Below are 19,991 nucleotides of genomic sequence, written 5' to 3' on the forward strand. Positions count from 1 at the left end.
GATGAGGGACGCCTACGTTCAGCAGTGGACGGCGATAGGCTCATGAAAAAAAAAAACATAACTTACATTCCTTAACCTAGTTGACGCGATCTTCAGTTGATAAAGATCTAAACTTTTCGCATGTAATAGTAAGTGTTCACTTTTACACATGGGGCATCTATTATTTTTATTATACCTTTTATTCGATTCATTATTTCTTATGATAAATGATTTTGTTTTGACGTTTTCAGGATAAGTAGGTGTAATTTTATCTTCAAGATTTTCAAGCAAGTCTGCTCGGTTACTTAAAAAGGTACAAAATTGTGAAAGACTTGGAGGTTCACTCAGGTGTTACGAAACTCCTCCCAGTATCGACTAGTAACTGAATCTAATTTATTAAACATCATGTGAATAATTAAAGTACCCCAATGCTGGGTGGATTGCTTTAGTATAATAAGTGCCCTAATATTTTTGTTGGTTACATCAAGCAAACATCGAATGGATTGACTGGATTCCCTGGAAATGGGCTCAACATTAAATAATACATGTACATCATTATTAACTAACAATCTAGAATTATCAAACCTATCGCAAAGCAAATTCCAGGCAGTTTCAGAACTTTTCTTTGTGACATTAATGTTCTGAACAACTAACTATAGAAGCACTCCCGTGAAGCGAGGCACATAGATAATGAAATTTGCTTACGTTGTCTAAACTATCATTATTATGTATCATCGAAACGTGGATACTTACGTTAAATTCTAGTCAATTTTGATAGTCACCATTAAACTGAGGTATATTAATATTTGGTAAATGGAAACAATTTTTACTGTGGCTGCAAGACTCACCGGATCTCGGGTCATCAAATTCAGAACACTCTTGTGCCTGCTGTTTTTTACTGCAGACATCTAATAATTCTTGTGCGGCTGATACCAAAGAAAAGTATTGCGCTTCGAATATTGGTCGTTCGCCATATTGTTCATCAGCCATTTCGCTAAGCATTTCTAGCTCGTTCTGTAATGTGTCAAATTCATTAAACATCCTTTTCGCTCCAGCCTTTGCTGTAATTCAATGGAATGAAGGTCACTAAGAGTAGATTTGTAGAACTTGGCTATTTCTAAATACGCTTGGAATTGTGTAAGTTTAGCTTTCATTTACCCTTTTAATTTTTTAAGCCGCTGTATAGCAACATCAACATTTTTAGTCATATTTGTAATGTATTATTAAACTTATATTTGAAAACTTACTTGAATTATTTTATAATTAGAAAAATAATATACTAGTCTTCTATAATTTGAGAAAAAATTAAACTAAAATAATGCAGGACTATACCTATAGATGGAATGCGTAATTAGGTCATAGAAAAAATAACAGCGTCACGTTGATTGAATGGCTTTTGGACCTAGCCCGTTTTTAAGCACAAATAAAGTAGGTCACGGACATAAATTATTATAAACACATAATCTTAGGTAATTCATACAGTGTTATGGTATATTATTCACTATTTTATCCGAATTGGACGAAATACTGACGATAATTGAATGATGACGCAATAGATAGAAAAAGTACGTAATAAAATATTATGCTTGTACTCACTCAAAATCGACGAAATTGGATGTGATTTTTGGATGAAATGTGCAATATATTTGCTAGGAATAGGATAATGTAGGTTTGGAATTGGAACGAACTTACTTTGTCACTGTCTTCTAGCCACGTGGATATGTCTCACCTTAGATAGGCTAAATTTTATCTCAATCTTCAGTTTTCTTTGTTTAAACTTGTACGACCAGTGTAAAGCGGAGGATCCTTGTTGAGGTTTAAATTAATGGACTATATAACATAGGCGTTTAATAAAGAAAACTTTGACAAGACAATGCTTGGTGTAATGGCGACGCGACATTAGCAAAGCGAATAAAATAATGATAGATGCACCCCGCGCACCGCGCCATAGCAAGCTGTCTGTCGTTAGTTGTCCCGCGCATGCGCACAGTCAAAGTAGCGCCATCCCGCGGCATCAGTCCCAAGCAGGTAAAAATCCCAAATCTGAAAATTTATAGGTATTTTATAGAAAAAAAACATTACAAACTTATATTTGTAGTTTATTTCATACAAAATGAGTGCATATACCTGTAGTCTTAAGTTTGTCAATTTTTATATGTTGTACTTCCTTAAACTGCTCTTAACCGGTTTTTAATTAACAACAGCAAGGGAATGAAAATTTTACATATTTTATTCACCCGGGTGGAAATAGAACCCAGGACCGTTGCGTTTACAGGTACCTAAAAATAAATAAAATACCTATAAAATATATATTCTTCCTTGTATATATTTGAAGTTACAATCATTGAGCTTACTAATGCACGTTAAATACGCCTCGGCGCTGTCTTAAAAAGATTTTTGTCATCACATCGTATCTTAACATAATACTAGGTTCCCTCTACTTACCATGCTATATCTGATACATGGTAGTCAGAGGGAACCTAGTGTTGAGGGTCTCCGTTACCAGAACGAAGAAAATCACTCGTTCCCCAGTGGGAATCGAGTCCACAACCATCATGTTTAGATTCAACCTCTGCGCCATCACAGCTTCAAAAGATATACAGTTATAAAAATAAAAGTTAATTAAAATCATTGTTTTATTACTAGTCAATTTTATTTTTATGTTTCTTTAGTAGGTACTTATAAAACCATTTGTGCGTCATAGGTACATACATATTATTATATGTGTAAATATTTATATTTTTTTATTGATCGTTAAAAATCTATAATTTCCATCATTTTAAAGATGTCTAATAAAGTACCGTGTGTTTTTATTATAGCTGTTATGGTACAGTGGTCAGTATAACTATAGCTGAATGCGTTTTAGAACTCTGTTCGAAATTTCAAAAGGAATAGGTACTGAAAATTAAATAAAATATCAACAAATTACTACATTTATATATTTTAACATAATAATTTATGTAATTAATAAAAAGTTATTTATGTATATTTAATAAGATACTGAAGCTTATGGCACAAGCGTGCTGTAAATGCGATAGGTTGTAGGTTTGATTCCCAGTCGAGGAAAGGAAAATAAAATATTTTAATTTGCTCGCTATTTTAACGAGACAAAGCGTGGCGTTGAGTTGGCGTGTTCTGCCAGTCAACACGCAATGTCTTCAGAATTCAGGGGAAAGTGGGGATGGGAGAAAGTTAACACTAGGTTACTAGGTTTCCTCTGCCTACTAGAGAAAAATGCTTTAAATGCTACAATAGCTGCATTTTATTTTTCTCCGTAGCAAAATGCGTAAAATCTATGATATAATAAAATAAGAATAAATTTGATCCCAGAACCTTACAAGCTCACACTTAAGGGAATCAAGAGATGACTTCATGAAACGATAATAAAATAATAACATTTATGGCTATCGCTATGAAACATGTATGTAAACTTATCATACGTTGTATTAATTTATTAATTGATATACTTAAATATATAATATACTTACTTATGTTTTACAAAATATTACTTTGTAATTTAGTTACGACTTTGAATAGCACAAAGTTTCTATTCAACAACATTGAAAATAAAAAAATAAGTTTTAATGAAAAAGAAAGCAAATTAATAAAAATATGCTTTAATTTTTTTTATTAATTCTACCACAATGAACATAAATTTTTCGAGTATTGCAAAGTATTTATTACCAGTACAAGATATAGTAAAACATATTTTACTTAAAGGAAATTTCTTTTATCACAACAGAGACTTCAAAGAACAAAAAATATTAACAAGATCAATTTCATATAATACAATAAAAACAACTGGAGCAAACTATTTTTAGGGTAAAAGGACAATAAACTACTCAAGACTGATTAATGAAATACCGAAAACCCTTAAAGATAAAATTACTATACATAATATAAAATACAAAATAAAATATTTTTTCTTATCAAATTATTAAAATAAAACAATATAAAATGAATATTTAAGAAATGAAACAAAAAAATATATATAATATATATTTTTTTTATAATAAAGGTAGCTTGACATTTAAAACGTACGCGTGGTTACAAATACGCATCTTTTATCGACCTACCTCACAATCACATTTGTTTTTAATTTATTAATAATTTTGTTTTATATTTGTGTTTGTTAAAATTATTTGTATTTTTGTATACTTTATATGTTTTCTTTAACTTAGTGTACTTAGGAATGTCCAGTGGTCACACAAGAGAAATAGGGCCTAGTTTTGTATTTAATCCACAAAGGTTAAGATATAATATTTCTTCAAGTCTCTGAAACATGTAGAAAAAAGTGTAGAATGGGGTGGTTTGTTTAAGGTCGATCTCGAGATGCAGTTTTCATTCATAATTTACATATCTAAGAATGAAATATCCTCTCAAGGTCGAGATCTCAAACTAAGAGTGATTATAGTAAGTAAGTTAATAATTCTAAAATAATAATTTAATTTTGTTGTAGCACTGACATCTTCGCCTGATGTCGTACCAGAGAATAATATGATCGACGACATCCGATACGACTCTAGAGAAGATTTCAACGTGGTCACCTGCAGTACTGATGTAAGTATTACCTCTTTTTACTGTTCCCTATCGAAAGAGTAAAATGGGACCTAAGACTACGGTGTCTGTCTGTCTATTGTCGCTATAATAACATATACTAAAAAACAGGATAAAATAGATATTAAAAGGGCTCCTGTACAACGTATATGTTTTTTAGATATAAACATTTGAAAAACTGTGAACGCGACGGTTCGACTCAGGGGAATGAAATATTTAATTTTTTTTTTCCTCGCTCTGGTAAAGACGCAACCCGTGGTGTTGAGCTCCGTCACTCAACACGCATTGCGACGAGAATACTGCGGAGTACCTTGCTATGTACGACATTTACTGAGAAACTACAAAAAAATATATAAATAGAAGCAAGTATATATATTATGTATATGTTACCACCTTCATGTTAATTTGACGTTAATTTGTTTGTTCCTATATATTTATTATGTTTAGAGATAGTCAAACAAATTAACAGATTTGAATTAACATTTTCCAAACGCGTCTTTCTTATAATTATATTTTTCCTTATAAATTGTAATTATTTATAATATACGAACGAGATATTTGTAATGTGCGAGAGTTCAAAAAAATAATAATATGAAAACAAGTCACGCAAGCATAAGCATGCAATGGACATTAGATCTAAGGCACTGATATATTTAATAAAGAAAACAATTAAAAATACAAGGTCAAGTACATATGAAATTAAAGTATTGAAAAATCTGTATTATGCGATAGTTGTGGGTTCAATCCCTATTCGGAGGAATGGCAATTTTCAATTTCAAATGCGGCGTTGAGTTTCGTCACACAATATACAATATCGCAAATTCAAGCGGAAAGTGGAGAACGGAGTGTCTTGACAAGAAGTTTTCTCTGTCCATTCTGCTACAAACAGAGCTCAAAAATTAATAAAATTTGAATAAATAAATTGTCTATATTCCAGGTACTAACAAGTAAAGAAAAACCAGAACGCATAAAAAACATGAGAAAGGGACGATATAAAGCAGTGTTTATAAAAAGCATACAGCAATTCGCAAGGCATCCCGGGTAAGTTATTTAAAAGACAAATATTTTCTCAACTACATTAGTATATGGCGTGGCGTTAGGTTCCGCTACTCAACAGGTATCACCTCGACTGGTGCGTGCGGAATGAAGAATTACACTAAATATTATAATTTCTATATATTTCATATATTAAAACCCGATCTATCTGTTAGTATAAATTAATGATACAATATTTAGAAACATGTTATGGAAGGTTAAGTTCTCCAAAAAAATATACTATTATATATTAGTTATTGTTAAAATAACAATGCACGGTAGTAACAAAAGTAGGGTCAAACGTATAGTTAAAATATTAATTCGTACACTATCAATATTTCCGTCTTTCTGTTCACGTCTGACCACCATATTGGATGACGGAAGGAATTTGTTTATACGTGAGATTTATAATAATAATATTGAGTTGTCATAATATTACAATCTATTAATAGGTTAGTTTTATTCTAATGATTATGATCAAAAACTGTAAAATTAGATAATTGTATTTCTTAATATAAGACCCTGTAACAGTTTTTTTAAGGAAAATGGAAATAAAACTTTTATTTTTATTCTCTAACTTTTGTCATGGCGCCGGGGCGCAAGCGTGCGACTGTTAACCCTCCAAGTTCCCTCTCTCTACCCTGCTACGTGCGGGATGCAGCGTGAAACTTTTAAAATTAGAACATTGTATTAATTTCAGTGGACTAATATTCTCCGTGCTATTCCCGATCATAGAAGTGGTAGCGTTCTTCATGGCGGTGGGTCACGATCCCATAGGACTTCATGTGGCTGTTGTGAATGATGAAGCCGCTTATTTTAACGGTAAGTTCTTATTCTTTCTTATGTTTTAGACTTAAATGTTTCAGCTTCACGCTGTATCTCGCACACAACGAGAAAGGCAGAGGGAATCTAGTGTTAAGACACTCTGTTCCCCATTTTCCGCCGAATTCTGGATTGAATTGATTGTTACGGAATTCAACATTCTTTCACTACTCGTATATTTTGTCGCTTCTTTATCTTGTTACCAAAGCGACGAAATCATAATATTTAATTTCCGCAAGTGGGAATCTAACCGACCGGCCACGACTGCCTCTATAATTTAATAATCATTTGAAAAATTCTGTTTTAGTTAGTTTCGATACATGCAGAAATGGTAACATCACGACAGTGCGACAGCGGGAGGACGAGACGTGTGAACAATATATGTTGAGTTGCTGGTTCCTTGAGGAGATGGAAAATCGCAAGATATATCCGGTAAGCTTTCATTTTACTATGTTTTTAGCTTACATTGTATCCCACACGTTGCTGGGTAGGCCGTCGGTCGGGCTGGGAGTATCATTGAATGAGTGAATCAAGTTCGATGATTCTTCTTTTATTTGGAAGCTGGTGCTTCCCATGTGGTCCCCATTTAATTTGGTCCATTTCTAACAATATTATCCATGATAAAATCACTAAGTTTTAAATTTGCATAAAGTATGTGTCGGGATCCTGTGGAAGTTGGTTTCTTTTTGTTAAAAATTATAACTATGTTCTATTACTTTGATAAATGCTTCCAATAATAGTTTTGTTGATGTACCTATTATTAGAATAGGAATTAGTTCAAATTGTGGTAGAACATTTGCTATCCTATTAATTGGACTTTGGGAACCAATCAATTATACTATTGTTATACCTGAAGAGGACATCTAAAAATACAAAAAATAATGGAATAAAATTTAATAAAATCTGTTTCTTTTTTCAGACGCAATACAATACAGTGGAAGAAGCAAAACACGCCGTCGCAAAACATCATTTGTATGGGGCTTTGCATTTCCCTAATAACTTCAGTGACGCCCTCGCCTTGAGGGTTACTGAAGGGCGGGTGGACAATGAGACCGTCGACGAGAGTACTATTAGCGTTTGGGTGGATACGACTGGTATGGTACTTTTTAATTAAAATATAAGTTGAAGCTAGTTGAAGAAGTATGACTGTGAAAGCGATAGGTTGTGGGTTCGATTCCCACTCGAGAAAATGAAATATTTAAATTTCCTTCACTCTGGTGTCGAGACAAAGCACGGCGTTTAGTTCCATTTTTTGTGTTAGATAGTTCATTTATTAAGAAAGGTTATAAGATATATGATAAGATTAGGTTTTAATGTAGCCTAATGTTCCTGCAGTCAGGGGTTATTTTGTGGCACAAAATTCAATTGTAAAAACTATATTTAACTTTTAAATAAAACGGAATTTGAATCTGCTTTCTACTGGAGACGTCACGTAAACTCGAAAGACATTGTGTTTGTTTTATTTTACTTCATAAAATTCTACATATATAATACTAGTGGACCCGGACACGGCTACGCCTGCTTGAACTATAAGAATATTTATTAAATATTATAAATTATATTTATTTTTATAAGGTTTTCTTAAAACAACAAAGAAACTTTGCAAACCGGTGCTTAGCAACGACGGTTGTTATTAACATGGCAGAATAAATTGCATGTCAAATTAGAAAGTACTTTAATTTATTAGTATATATGTGTAATGTAATATTATATAGCCTATAGCACTTCTGAAGAATGCAGCTTTCATACAAAATAAAAACATAGTAAATCGGACCGGTAGATCCAGAGATCTAAGCGTTCAAACAAACAAACAGACTCTTCCGCTTTATTATATTAGTATAGACTAGCGGACCCGGACGCGGCTACGCCTGCTTGAAATATAAAAATATAATTTCAATCTAGATGAAATGCTAAAAGTGACTATTATATTTATTTTCATAAGGATGAATATCAAAATGACGCGGTAACGAACGCGGTCGCGTAGCGACGACGGTTGTTATTAACATGGCAGAATAAATTACATGTCAAATTAGAAAGTAGTTTAATTTATTAGTACATATGTCTAATGTAATGTTATATATCCTATAGCACTTCGGAAGAATGCAGCTTTCATACAAAACAAAAACAAAGTAAATCGAACCAGTAGATCCAGAGATCTTAGCGTTCAAACAAACAAACAAACAAACAAACAAACAAACAAACAAACAAACAAACAAACAAACAAACAAACTCTTCCGCTTTATTATATTAGTATAGATTAGTATAGATTGTACGTCTATTTTTCAGACTATCAACTGTCGAATTTCATCAAAATGCAAATGCACAAGGCGTATGAAAAGTTCGCGAAACGCTCCATGATGGCGTGCGGGAAAAACGAAGACCTTGTACAGGTATGGAATGGAGAGATGAAATTGATTAAATGATAGAGATATTAATAATTATATTTAAAAAAAATAAATTATCTTCACGACGCATCCTGCACACAGTAGAGTAGGCAGAGGGGAACACATAGTGTTAACACACTCCAGGTTCCGCTGATTTTTTCGAGGCATTACTTGTTGACTGGCCAAACTCACTGCCGGACCTTGCCGTAATCGTAATCAATTATATCGTAATCAGAGCGATGAAATGAAAATATTAAATGTTTTATTCCCCCGAGTGGGAATCGAACCCATAACCAAACCCCTTAAGCTCTCACGCTTGTGCCGCGCGAAGACGGACATGTAACATACATATTAATATTAAAATATCAGAAAAAATATATTATAAAATTGAAAAAGTAAAACTAAAATGGACCTTTGAACGCCCTTACCTACTGTATAATTTGTGTTGTTTGAATTATGCAGCTTTTTTATTTAACCGACGATACATTCTGTATAACTTATATTTTTTTCTAGATGCCAGTAAGATTCCAAGAGCCTATATATGGTACAATGGAGGCGGAAGTGGTAGCGTACATGGCACCAGGTGTGATGGTCACGTGAGTGTACTAATTGTCACTTATATTTATCAGCTTCACGCTGTATCCCGCACACAGTAGGGTGGACAGACGGAACATGTCAACATAACATGAACAGTGTTAAAACACGTCGTTGCCCACTTTCCGCCGAGTTCTGGAGGCATTGCGTGTTGAGTGGCAGAACACCTCGTCACCAGAACGAAGAAATGAAAATATAAATGTAAATAAATATTTCATTTCCTCGAATGGAGATCGAACTCACAACCATCGCGTTACAGTCACACCTTTGTGCCGCTGCGCCAAGACGGCATCATTTATATTTTATATTAATGATAACATTTTTATAATTTTATATTTTTTCCACAAATTCCAGTATAATATTCTTCCTCGCGGCCATAATAACGTCCACACTGATGATATCCGACCGCCTCGAGGGCGTGTGGGAGCGCAGCGCCGTCGCCGGTGTGCGCCCCAGCGAGATGCTGCAAGTGCATGTTCTGCTGCAGTCACTTGTTATACTGCTGCAGGTGGGTTAGAGGGAGAGTATAGCGTATTGGGGGCTTCGTAGGTGTGTGCGAGATAGATGTAATACCATGAGAATTGCAGAGAGTGGGAGAATATTAGGAGTGTGGTTGTTGCAAGCGAGATTGATAATTTAAAAAAAAAGTTTATTTTTAATGTTATTAATTAATGTATTTTTACCCATTTATAAAAAAATATATGTTTTATAAAATATTTCTTCTTATATTGCCTTGAATTGAATGAATTGCGACTATTATTAATATAGTTTTTTCTTTACAATTCCAGACATTCGAAATGATGATAGTATCCTATTTAGGATACAACTTGCCCTACAGAGGGTCTCTATGGACCATCGGCTCCCTTTTATTCCTTCAAGGTCTTGGAGGAATGTGTTACGGATTCCTCCTCTCCGTTTTATGTTCAAGTTACACGTTATCCTTCTTTATAGCTACGGGTAGTTTCTACCCTATGATATTGTTGTGTGGTAAGTGTGTTTCATATTTCTCTTATAAATAATATTTATATGATAGTAATTATATAACATATTCATTTACAAGTATCAAAGTAGAAAATAGAGAACAGAAGTATCTTAATGGGAACGGAGTGTCTTAACTCTGGGTCCCCAGATCCTTCAATGCCTACCCCGAAATGTGCGGTTTTAAATTTATTGCCAAGATTGTCTCGAACTAAAAGGAAACCATTCTATCCGCAGGTATTATCTGGCCACTAGAAGGTATGCCAAACATACTCCGTCTCGTTGCCTTCGCTCTGCCGTTCACAGTACCAGCTAAGTCACTCCGCCATATGATGGAGAAAGGCTCCACTATAATGGACCCTGACGTGTATTACGGGTTCATTATTACTATCGCTTGGATTGTAGGTGCTTTAGCGTTATGTTTCTTGAGGTTAAGATTTAGAAAATCATAGTTTTTTGTTTGTATGGGTCAGTGTCAATTTTGTTTGCCTGTAGGTATGTATTTAACTTAATTATTTTTAGTATAGTGGAGACTTTAATATGAGTTTTTACCATCATTTTTCTCTTTTAACGTCATGCTAGAGAGCTAGAGTATGAGAAAAAAGAAGACTGTAAATTTTTTAATGAAAATATTAATAACTTACAATTGCTCAAGTAGTATAACTATTGTTATAATAAAAAAAAATCTTTTTTAATTTTATGAAATATGTGATTTTTTTGTTCATATTATAAATTAAAATATATTTTTTAATAAATGTGATGTAATTATGAATTCAATAATTATTGTTTAATAATAAAATATGAAAATAATTTATATTATATATTACTTATTGAATTGCAATTTTTAAAGGTAAAAACAAAAGTAGGATAATATTATAAAAATATATATTTTTCCCTACGGGTTATGTAACTGTGAATGTATGTATGTATGTATGAATGTTTGTATGACTTTATGTTCCATAAATTTATAGGAACTGACTTTATCATACTTTTTTAAAGGTGAAGTAAGATATATTTTAAACAAATTATTATATAGGTATATTTAATAGAAAAAGGAATTGAATTTACTTTTATATTTAATAGAAATGAGTTAACTTTTAACATCAAAGTAAAATATTGTTAATCATATAATAAAAGTTACAAATTTAAAATATATTGAAACTTCCACGATTTATTAACGGTTAAAGAATTTAATATATTTAAAGTTTATGAGACTTTAATGAAATACAAATGAAGTTAGAATATTAATAATTGGTGATGATTTTATTAAGGAAATTATTTTTATGTTGGCTGTACAATATATTATTAATAATTATACATTAAATTGTTAAATACAAATAAATATATTAAAGAACGATTTAATGATGATTATTATAAGATTTTTCTTTAATATGTTTCTTTTATATGATTAAATGAAAAAATTAAAAATAAAATATGGATTTATCGGTAGGTAGGTACAATTTCTATTATATTATTAGGAATTTGGAAATATGGACTAGGACTACTTATATAAGTATACTTTATTGTATTATCAAAGCCTTAGTTGATAAGCGTCGAGCATCATTGTGATTTATATTTAGTTTGTTTGTATGTTCAAGGCTTTTTGTAAAATAAAGTGCATTTTAAATATTTTGTATTATATTTTCATTCAGACCGTCTATCAACTACATATATAATTAATTGGATCTCTAAAATATTGATTAAGAAATAAATGAATAATAAGTTATTCTTATTAATAGTTTATTTTATTACATAATATTTATATTTTTTTTATTTAAAAAATAAAACAAATAAATTAGCTTTACGCTGAATGCCATACAGCAGGGTGGGCGGAGGGTGCCTAGTGTTGAGATACTCTGTTCCCTCCTTTCCGCCGAAATGCATTGCCTGTTGAGTGGCGGAACTTAACACCGGACTTTTACCATGTTGCTCGAGCAAAGAAATTAAAATATTATTTAATAATAATTAATTCCCTCGAGTGTGGATGGAATTAACGACCGTCGCATTACAACCATATCCTTGTGGCCACGACGGCTTCATTTATTTATTTTTTTTATATAGTCAGCCTAAATATTTAAAATATTTATGTAAGTAAGGAAATTATAAAAAAAATATTTTTTACATAACATTATTACATTACCATGTTATAGGTACTAGATGACACACAAAAATACAGTTAATTTCATTCTACTATATCATCAACTACGATCCTAAATTGTACTAAAATAACAGTAAATTATTCTATATTTTTTATGCTTTTATATTTAGGCACTCTAAAAATAGATAAAAATAATTCAAATACTATTCAACATTCATGGCTAAGGTTACCTGACACATCTATGTCGATATAATATACTTTATTTTTGTTTAAGCTTTTGTCTATTTATATAATTGTTTTATATTACTTCTCTTTTTTCACCCAAAGCAACTTGAATTTCCCTAAAACTTTTCCCTTTAGTTTCAGGTAAGAAAATTGCTATTATAGTAAAGAAAACAACACAAACACAACAAAAAGTCCAATAAGTATACGCTGGTCCCAACGCCTGTAACATTGATGCGAAATATTTAGTGGATAAGAAAACTGTTACAGTAGCCGAAGTGATACTGATAGTGCATCCGACCGCTCTTGCTGGACCCTCAAATAATTCTGAAGCAACTACCCATAGAAGAGATCCAATACCTGTAAAAATAATGAATATATGTAAAATAATATGAATATACATATACTGAAAACTATGATAATAATTATTAATATACGAAAAAATGTATGTATACATTATAGAATTAAACGCAGTCTTCATGAATTTCACCCTATATGCCCCGTAAAATACAGTGTTATGGCACTCCGATTCCCACTCACCCCCTAATTTCCAAGACAGTTTCTATTCTTACCAAAGCGAAGAAATAAAGGTCATGGATCCGATCCCCCGGATGGGAATCCTGTGAGACGCTGTGCCGCTGCATCTTCACAGTCTCTATTACCGTTAAATATTTTTAGCACTATTATGGAAACTTACCGATCGAGTAATTAATTATGATGAGAACCATCGACGTAACTGGTAGGTAGTTAATTAAACCGGTCACATTACCGTTTACTTCAGACACCTTGAAGAATATCCCAAGTCCCATCTGAAAATACAATTTATTAGGGACATGAAATATTTGAATTAATTGTTATATTTCTGTTTTAATTTATTAGAAAACTTATTTTATCACAGTCTATAAAATAACAAAATTACAGTACTAATATTATAAAATAATTATGAGGCCGTCGTTTTTTGTTCATTAAGATCAGAATCTGTAATAATGTACTTAGGTACATTACACAGTACATAGACCTCTCACAATGTCATCTAAAGATTAAGGTACGTTAAAATAATTAGGAATCAAAATTCTATAACAAAAACTGAAAAATAAAGTGACGTGTCTCTATAATTCATTTAACAAAGAATAAAATTTGAAAAAATAAATAAACTTACCATACCAATAAAGATACCAACGAGGGTGAAAAGCAAAATGCTTCTCCGTCCAAACCTATATGTAATAAAACTTGTACAGAAACTTCCCACTACTTGAATAACTCCAACAATAACTGACGCTACTTCAGGTGGAACAATTGTATTGGCAGCTTCCATTATAGTTTGTAAGTAAAACATAACTGCATTTATACCGATTAACTGACTGCCAGCCCCAAGACATATTCCCAAAGCTAATGCTTTTAAAAAAGTTTTTTTCATAAATAAGGCCATTTTGTTAATTTTTTCCTTATTTTTGTTCTTAGAAATCCTGTATTCTTCTATTTCTTCTCTTGCTATGATTTCGGAGTTACGCAATTTAGTTAGTACTTTTAAAGCTTCGTCTACGCGACCTGGAAAGATTTAACGACAGTCAGTCATGTAACTTGTTTTGTTAAGTACATTTGGTTATCCATCGTAGATATCTGATTAACTGAACTAATTGACGTTCAACGTTCAGCTTATTGGTACCTCGCCCTTTGCGTTACTAGAAAAGGGAAATAAAAAAAAATCATGTCCCTAAACAGGACTTGAACCTACAACCATCACCTTTACAATCTAACACTGTAACATTTCAAAATAATGACCGCAAACTCATAAGATTGCATTACTCTTTATTTCTTTCTTTCTTCTTATGGGATTGCTCCCCTTAAGCTATTAGTCAAAAATATATTATCATAAGAAAAGTATATATTATTATTGTAATACCTCTAGAATATAGATGAAATGGTGTTTCCGGTAAAACCAGCAATGGTAAATATAACACAATTAATGCACCCGCAAACACAATACTAAATGTCTTATACGGCAGGAACGGGCCTATAGACAACGTGAAAAGTATTCCCATCGCTGAGAATAACTGTAGTAATGTGCCTAGAGACCCTCTATGTTCTTTCTGGAAATAATATAAAAAAATCTCATTAACCTATGTAGTTATGTAGATTTTTAATGGTAGGATTTCCAAAGTACTGTGTAAAAACTAATTAAGCAACAAGCTTAGCTCTTACTCCAGCGAGATATTTTCTTTTCCTCACTGTAGTGCGGTGAAAGTTCCACCACTCAACATGCAAAAATGGACAAAAAGTAGAAAATGTATACAAACTATAAATACTTACACTAGCTATCTCAGAAGCATATATTGGTACCGCAATCATCACGAAACAATCGACTACAATCATAAGTGTTCGACAGGTAATAAAAATCCACACTTTATTAGCGAAAATCAAAATAATCGCCGTACAAAGTTTCAGTATTGATATTAGTAGGATTGAATTCCTTCTGCCCATTTTATCTAGCAATATTCCACCTGTAAAGTTACCTGAAAAACGAATTATAGAATACATTTTTTTTATTCCGGGCAATGTGAAAAGTAGTATATTGAGGAATCCTTTTTTTTCGTGTTGATTGGGGAACCTCGAGCTGATCATACATGACTGATGGTTATGGGTTTACACCTCACTTGCTGCAATCAATAAAAAAAAACAGAGAAAACAGCGTCTGTCTCTCTAAATAATCTGCTTTATCTATACTAATATAATAAAGCGGAAGAGTTTGTTTGTTTGTTTGTTTGTTTGAACGCTAAGATCTCTGGATCTACTGGATCGATTTACTTTGTTTTTGTTTTGTATGAAAGCTGCATTCTTCAGAAGTGCTATGGGCTATATAATATAATATTACACATATATACTAATAAATTAAACTACTTTCTAATTTGACATGTAATTTATTCTGCCATGTTAATAACAACCGTCGTCGCTACGCGACCGCGTGCGTTACCGCATCATTTTGATATTTATCCTTATGAAAATAAATATAATAGTCACTTTTAGCATTTCATCTAGATTGAAATTATATTTCTATAGAAATTATATTCTTATATTTCAAGCAGGCGTAGCCGCGTCCGGGTCCGCTAGTGCGAGAAAAAGCTATAGAGGAAATATGTACTTTTGTTAATCTCTTTATCGTTATACAAATTTCCTTAACCATAGATTGTCTCGAATTAGCGATACGACCGCCTTTGTCCTGGATTTTACTGATTGAAAACTTACTGAATATAGCCACTAAATAACCCATGGAAATGAGCCATGACCCTTCCTCCACTGTAATTGGTCTTTCAAGAGGCGTCTCGAGTGGATTTCTTAATTTAACCATCGTTGGTGACGGCCACCCGATGCTGATACCAGTAGCCAAAATAGCAAAGTTTACTAAAAAATAATATATAATATAATAGGACCCGTCGTGGCGAAGTGAGACTTTAAATGTGAGATCCCAAGGTAACTTTGGTAAATAAAATGGAGCGTTAAGTTCCAACACACTACAATAGAAATCTCGATAATTGAGCGGAACATGAAGAACAGAATATCTTGTCACTAGGTTCGCTCTGTCTGGAAAAAACGTGAAACTGGTACTATTCCTAAAAAAGGGTAGAAGGGTGTTTCTAGATGTATGTTCGAATGTAAACATGTTTGGGCCCGAAATCTACTCAGGAGAAAATGAACATTTAATATTTTCGTTTCGTCTTCAGAATTCGGAAAATGGGGAACAGAATGTATCTTAAAATAACGGAGTATCTTTAACAGCTTCCCTCTGCCTCTCAGCTATTGAATTGAAGCATATTAAAATTAAAACCTTAAAATTACACAGATGACCTTTAACTAAAGTTATCAGAAGAGAATTCATATATTACTACTTACTTAGGAATTAGCCTTTAAAATAATTATGCTATCTTATCTAAGCACTATAAATGTATTAGAATAAAAAATATATACACTGATAATTTTGAATCATTTTTTCAAGGTAAATTTACATTAATAGGTAAAGACAGGAAACTTTAGTACCTTTGTGCTAAAGATGAAAATGACAGTTAACAGGCAAAAATGTTTTTCTATCAAATAATCTAAACTAATGTTAATAAGCAAAAGTATTATTTTACTACTTCGTTTATAGTTTAAGTGTTTTATATACAGTGGGTAAAAAAAGTATTTGCACACCCTAATTTTTTGATGTTACATCTACAAAAAAACAGAATGCTTTTAGTTAATTATTGTATTTAATAGCTTAATCTATATATATTTCGAATTGGTTAATAAAATTTCTCAGAAAATAGAAATTAGAGAATGAGATGGTATAAACACATATTTTAAAGTCAAATAAGTATTTGCACACCAACCGGCTTGTACGTATTTTGTAAAAAAAATCAATAATAAATGAAAGAAAAGACACTTAATATTTTGTGTGCGTTCCATTAGCATCAATGATGGCTTGCAATCTCCCTGGCATCGATTTCAATAATTTGGACGTTGTTTAAATCGAGATTTGAGCCCATTTCTCCACCAAAGCACCCTTCAAATCATTTTTATTTAAAAAATTTTTCCTCAAATTTTAATCCAGCAGAAGCCATGAATTTTCAATTGGGTGGATGTCTGGCGTTTATGGCGGAGTTTTCATCATTCTACGGACATTGTACATCACCCATTCCTTAGGTTTTCATAGCAGTATGCTTAGGATCATTGTCCTAAGGAAAGTAGTATGTCTCACTTACGCCTAATTTCGATGCGCTGCAAGACAAAATATCGCGCAACACTTTACCATACTCTACTGCTTTCATTATTCCTTCGATAAAAGCCAAGTTTCCCACACCATTTGCCGTCATGCAGCCTCAAACCATCACAAGAACACCGCCATGTTTGACTGTACTATGCATATGTTTCGCCTGAAGTTCAATATTTGGCTTGCACCACACAAATGTTTGTCTGTCCGTTCCAAAAAGATAAAATTTACTCTCGTCAGAAAAAAATAAAATTGTACCAAAATTCTAAAGGGGTATTTAAGTATTCTTTCGCGAAAGTTAGTCTTTTTGCTATATTGGCCTCACTTATGAAAGAATTTTTCCTCGCTGTTCTGCTACGAAGACCACCATTACCCAGTAGGTTTCTTACAGTTTGGGCACAGACAACCTTACCTGATCTTGACGCGATATCATTTGCTAAGCTCTGAGCGCTTGTAAATGGTTTATTTTGTACCGATTTTAAAATTTGTCGCCTTTCTCTCGTACTGAGCTTCTTCGGAAGAACGGACCTTTCCTTATTTTCAACACTACCCATTTCTTATCGGTTTTTTATAATTTACTACACAGACGAGTAATTTAACTTTAAATTTGACCCGATTTGGCGATAACTTCAACCTTCATTACGGAGTAAAATAATTTCTTCACGCGTCGATAACGACAGTTCAAATTCTTTCGGCATGTTGGCTTCAAGATTTTTTCTGAACACTAAACAAATGTCTCGTTATTAGAATACGTTTCCCGATGTTCTCATGTATACATACAATGTTCACATTTTACCTAAAGTGACAAAATGTCGCGGGAATAACATTGTATCAAGGGAACGGTTGGTGTGCAAATACTTATTTGACTTTAAAAAAGGTGTTTTTACCATCTAATTTTTTTATTTCTGTTTTCTAAGAATTTTTAATAATCAATTCTAAATATATATAGATTAAGCTATTAAATACAATAATTAACTGAAATCATTCTGTGTTTCTCTAGATGTAACTTCAAAAAAATTAGGTGTGCAAATACTTTTTTTACCCACTGTACCTACTAGATTCAAGAAGCTACATATATTATACAATGTTTATATATTTTACAACAATTTTTTATACAAGTGTAATGATTTTATATTAATAATTTTCATATTCGCAATAATTTTACTATAAAATGTAATCGACCTCTTTGTTTAATTAAAATATATTTTTCCTAAACAAAAGAGGTCGATTACATTTACAGAACCACCACCACCAGGTGACACCATGAAAATGACGCTTCATGTGGTCGGAAAATTCAAGATGTACTTTTAGAGATCTTTGTCTAAAACCTCTAACTACCCTCTTTTAACTTTAGTAGCTTTACTGTATTTTGTTCTGGAAGGAAATATACGATATACGATAGAGATAACAAGGTGTAAGATTTGGTTATACAAGTATTTTTTTTACTTCACGCTTTATCCCGCACAGGCACTCCGTTCCCCATTTTCCGTCGAATTCATTTCTACCACCAGTCGCGTTTACAGTCACACTTTGTGCGCCACTACTGGCCTCTTACCCTACAAATCCTACTAATATTATAAATATGATTATTTGACTATTATATAACAACATGTTAAAGCAGGTGAAGCCGCATTTGGGTCGCTAGTGTTTGTTATGTAAATTATATTTAAGTTAACACATGTGTAGTTACTATGTATATATTTTTATTTTTTTATGTTTTCACAATATTTTTGTAGTAGTTTACGATTAATTGTTTTCATTTCCTCGCTTTGGTAAGCAAAATGCGAAATTAAGTTCTGCCTTTCAATACGTAATGTCTCGGAAACTAAGCGAAAAATTCGTAAATATCTAAGAAAATATATAAAAAAATCTTACCCGTAACAACAAGTGCATATTGTTGTACCACTGGAGATAGTATTAATTTCATTTTTCCAAATATCACTTGTCACCAGAAAAATGTTATTTTTCTGTTTTTCCTTGTTTTATAGCAGTTAAAATTTTACTACCTACAAATACATTTTTTAATAATATAATGTTACAAAAAAATATATTTTTAAGCATGCTACCCACCTACCGCTTTGAAAGATCAAAATGTTCTAAGGATTAAAACGGTTATTAGCACAAAGATAACAATAATCCCCACAATTCAAATAATTTGAGTGTATTTAAGTGAATTCAGAAACTGTGAGAAATAATTATTATCATCTGACTGTAAAACTGTTAAAAACATACGGAATAAAAAAACAATTCTGAAAATACATGGATTAATTCGCGAAAAGCGGGAACACGTCTATCCCGCTCGGGATATTGGCTCGAGAAATTTTAGGCTTAAAATTGAGACCTCCCGCCAAGATCAGAAGGTTCGCCGAAATAGGCTAAGCAAGTTAAGAAACGTCCTCCATCTAAGCCACTTTGTTGTTTTAAAAAGATGCTAGGCCGTTGATTGAACGGCAATTAAATTTGTTGGCAGTGACATATACGGCGTTGAGTTCTGTCCCTCAACACGTAATGCCTCCAGAATTCGGCAGAAAGTGGGGAACGGAATGTCTTAACACTAGGTTCCCTGTGCCTACCTTGC

At 32.4% G+C, this 19,991-nt stretch overlaps 2 protein-coding genes across 2 annotated transcripts in view; one reads left to right on the plus strand and one right to left on the minus strand.

Moving 5' to 3' along the window:
• LOC146528435 (ABC transporter G family member 23-like) overlaps nucleotides 1–11,978 on the plus strand; it is a 58,284-nt gene extending 46,306 nt beyond the window's left edge. The window contains exons 7-16 of the mRNA XM_085203542.1: nucleotides 4,439–4,539; nucleotides 5,474–5,577; nucleotides 6,272–6,393; nucleotides 6,701–6,825; nucleotides 7,313–7,487; nucleotides 8,680–8,783; nucleotides 9,291–9,373; nucleotides 9,726–9,879; nucleotides 10,160–10,358; nucleotides 10,587–11,978. Of these exons, the coding sequence (XP_085059668.1) occupies nucleotides 4,439–4,539; nucleotides 5,474–5,577; nucleotides 6,272–6,393; nucleotides 6,701–6,825; nucleotides 7,313–7,487; nucleotides 8,680–8,783; nucleotides 9,291–9,373; nucleotides 9,726–9,879; nucleotides 10,160–10,358; nucleotides 10,587–10,801 (1,382 nt within the window). The 3' untranslated portion in view covers nucleotides 10,802–11,978. The remainder of the gene's footprint in view (nucleotides 1–4,438; nucleotides 4,540–5,473; nucleotides 5,578–6,271; nucleotides 6,394–6,700; nucleotides 6,826–7,312; nucleotides 7,488–8,679; nucleotides 8,784–9,290; nucleotides 9,374–9,725; nucleotides 9,880–10,159; nucleotides 10,359–10,586) is intronic.
• On the minus strand, nucleotides 11,741–19,991 carry LOC146528436 (facilitated trehalose transporter Tret1-like). The gene is made up of 7 exons (XM_085203543.1): nucleotides 19,289–19,991; nucleotides 15,913–16,068; nucleotides 14,980–15,182; nucleotides 14,573–14,759; nucleotides 13,829–14,217; nucleotides 13,367–13,478; nucleotides 11,741–13,029 (listed from the first exon to the last, which is right to left on the minus strand). The coding sequence occupies exons 1-7, from the start codon at nucleotides 19,338–19,340 to the stop codon at nucleotides 12,746–12,748; spliced, it is 1,383 nt and encodes a 460-aa protein (XP_085059669.1). The 5' UTR covers nucleotides 19,341–19,991; the 3' UTR covers nucleotides 11,741–12,745.

The sequence above is a fragment of the Heliconius melpomene genome, chromosome 19 (assembly GCF_056956725.1).
Source record: "Heliconius melpomene rosina isolate 202511_hmr_F chromosome 19, ASM5695672v1, whole genome shotgun sequence".
Lineage (NCBI taxonomy): Eukaryota > Metazoa > Arthropoda > Insecta > Lepidoptera > Nymphalidae > Heliconius > Heliconius melpomene.

Coding starts and splice junctions, on each gene's coding strand:
- LOC146528436 (XM_085203543.1), bottom strand. CDS start 19,340: ATGAAATTAATACTATCTCCAGTGGTACAACAATATGCACTTGTTGTT. Junction 16,069..19,288: donor ATATGCACTTGTTGTTACGG/GTAAGATTTTTT, acceptor ATTATTTTTTAG/TAAACTTTGCTATTTTGGCT. Junction 15,183..15,912: donor TTATTTAGTGGCTATATTCA/GTAAGTTTTCAA, acceptor TTCGTTTTTCAG/GTAACTTTACAGGTGGAATA.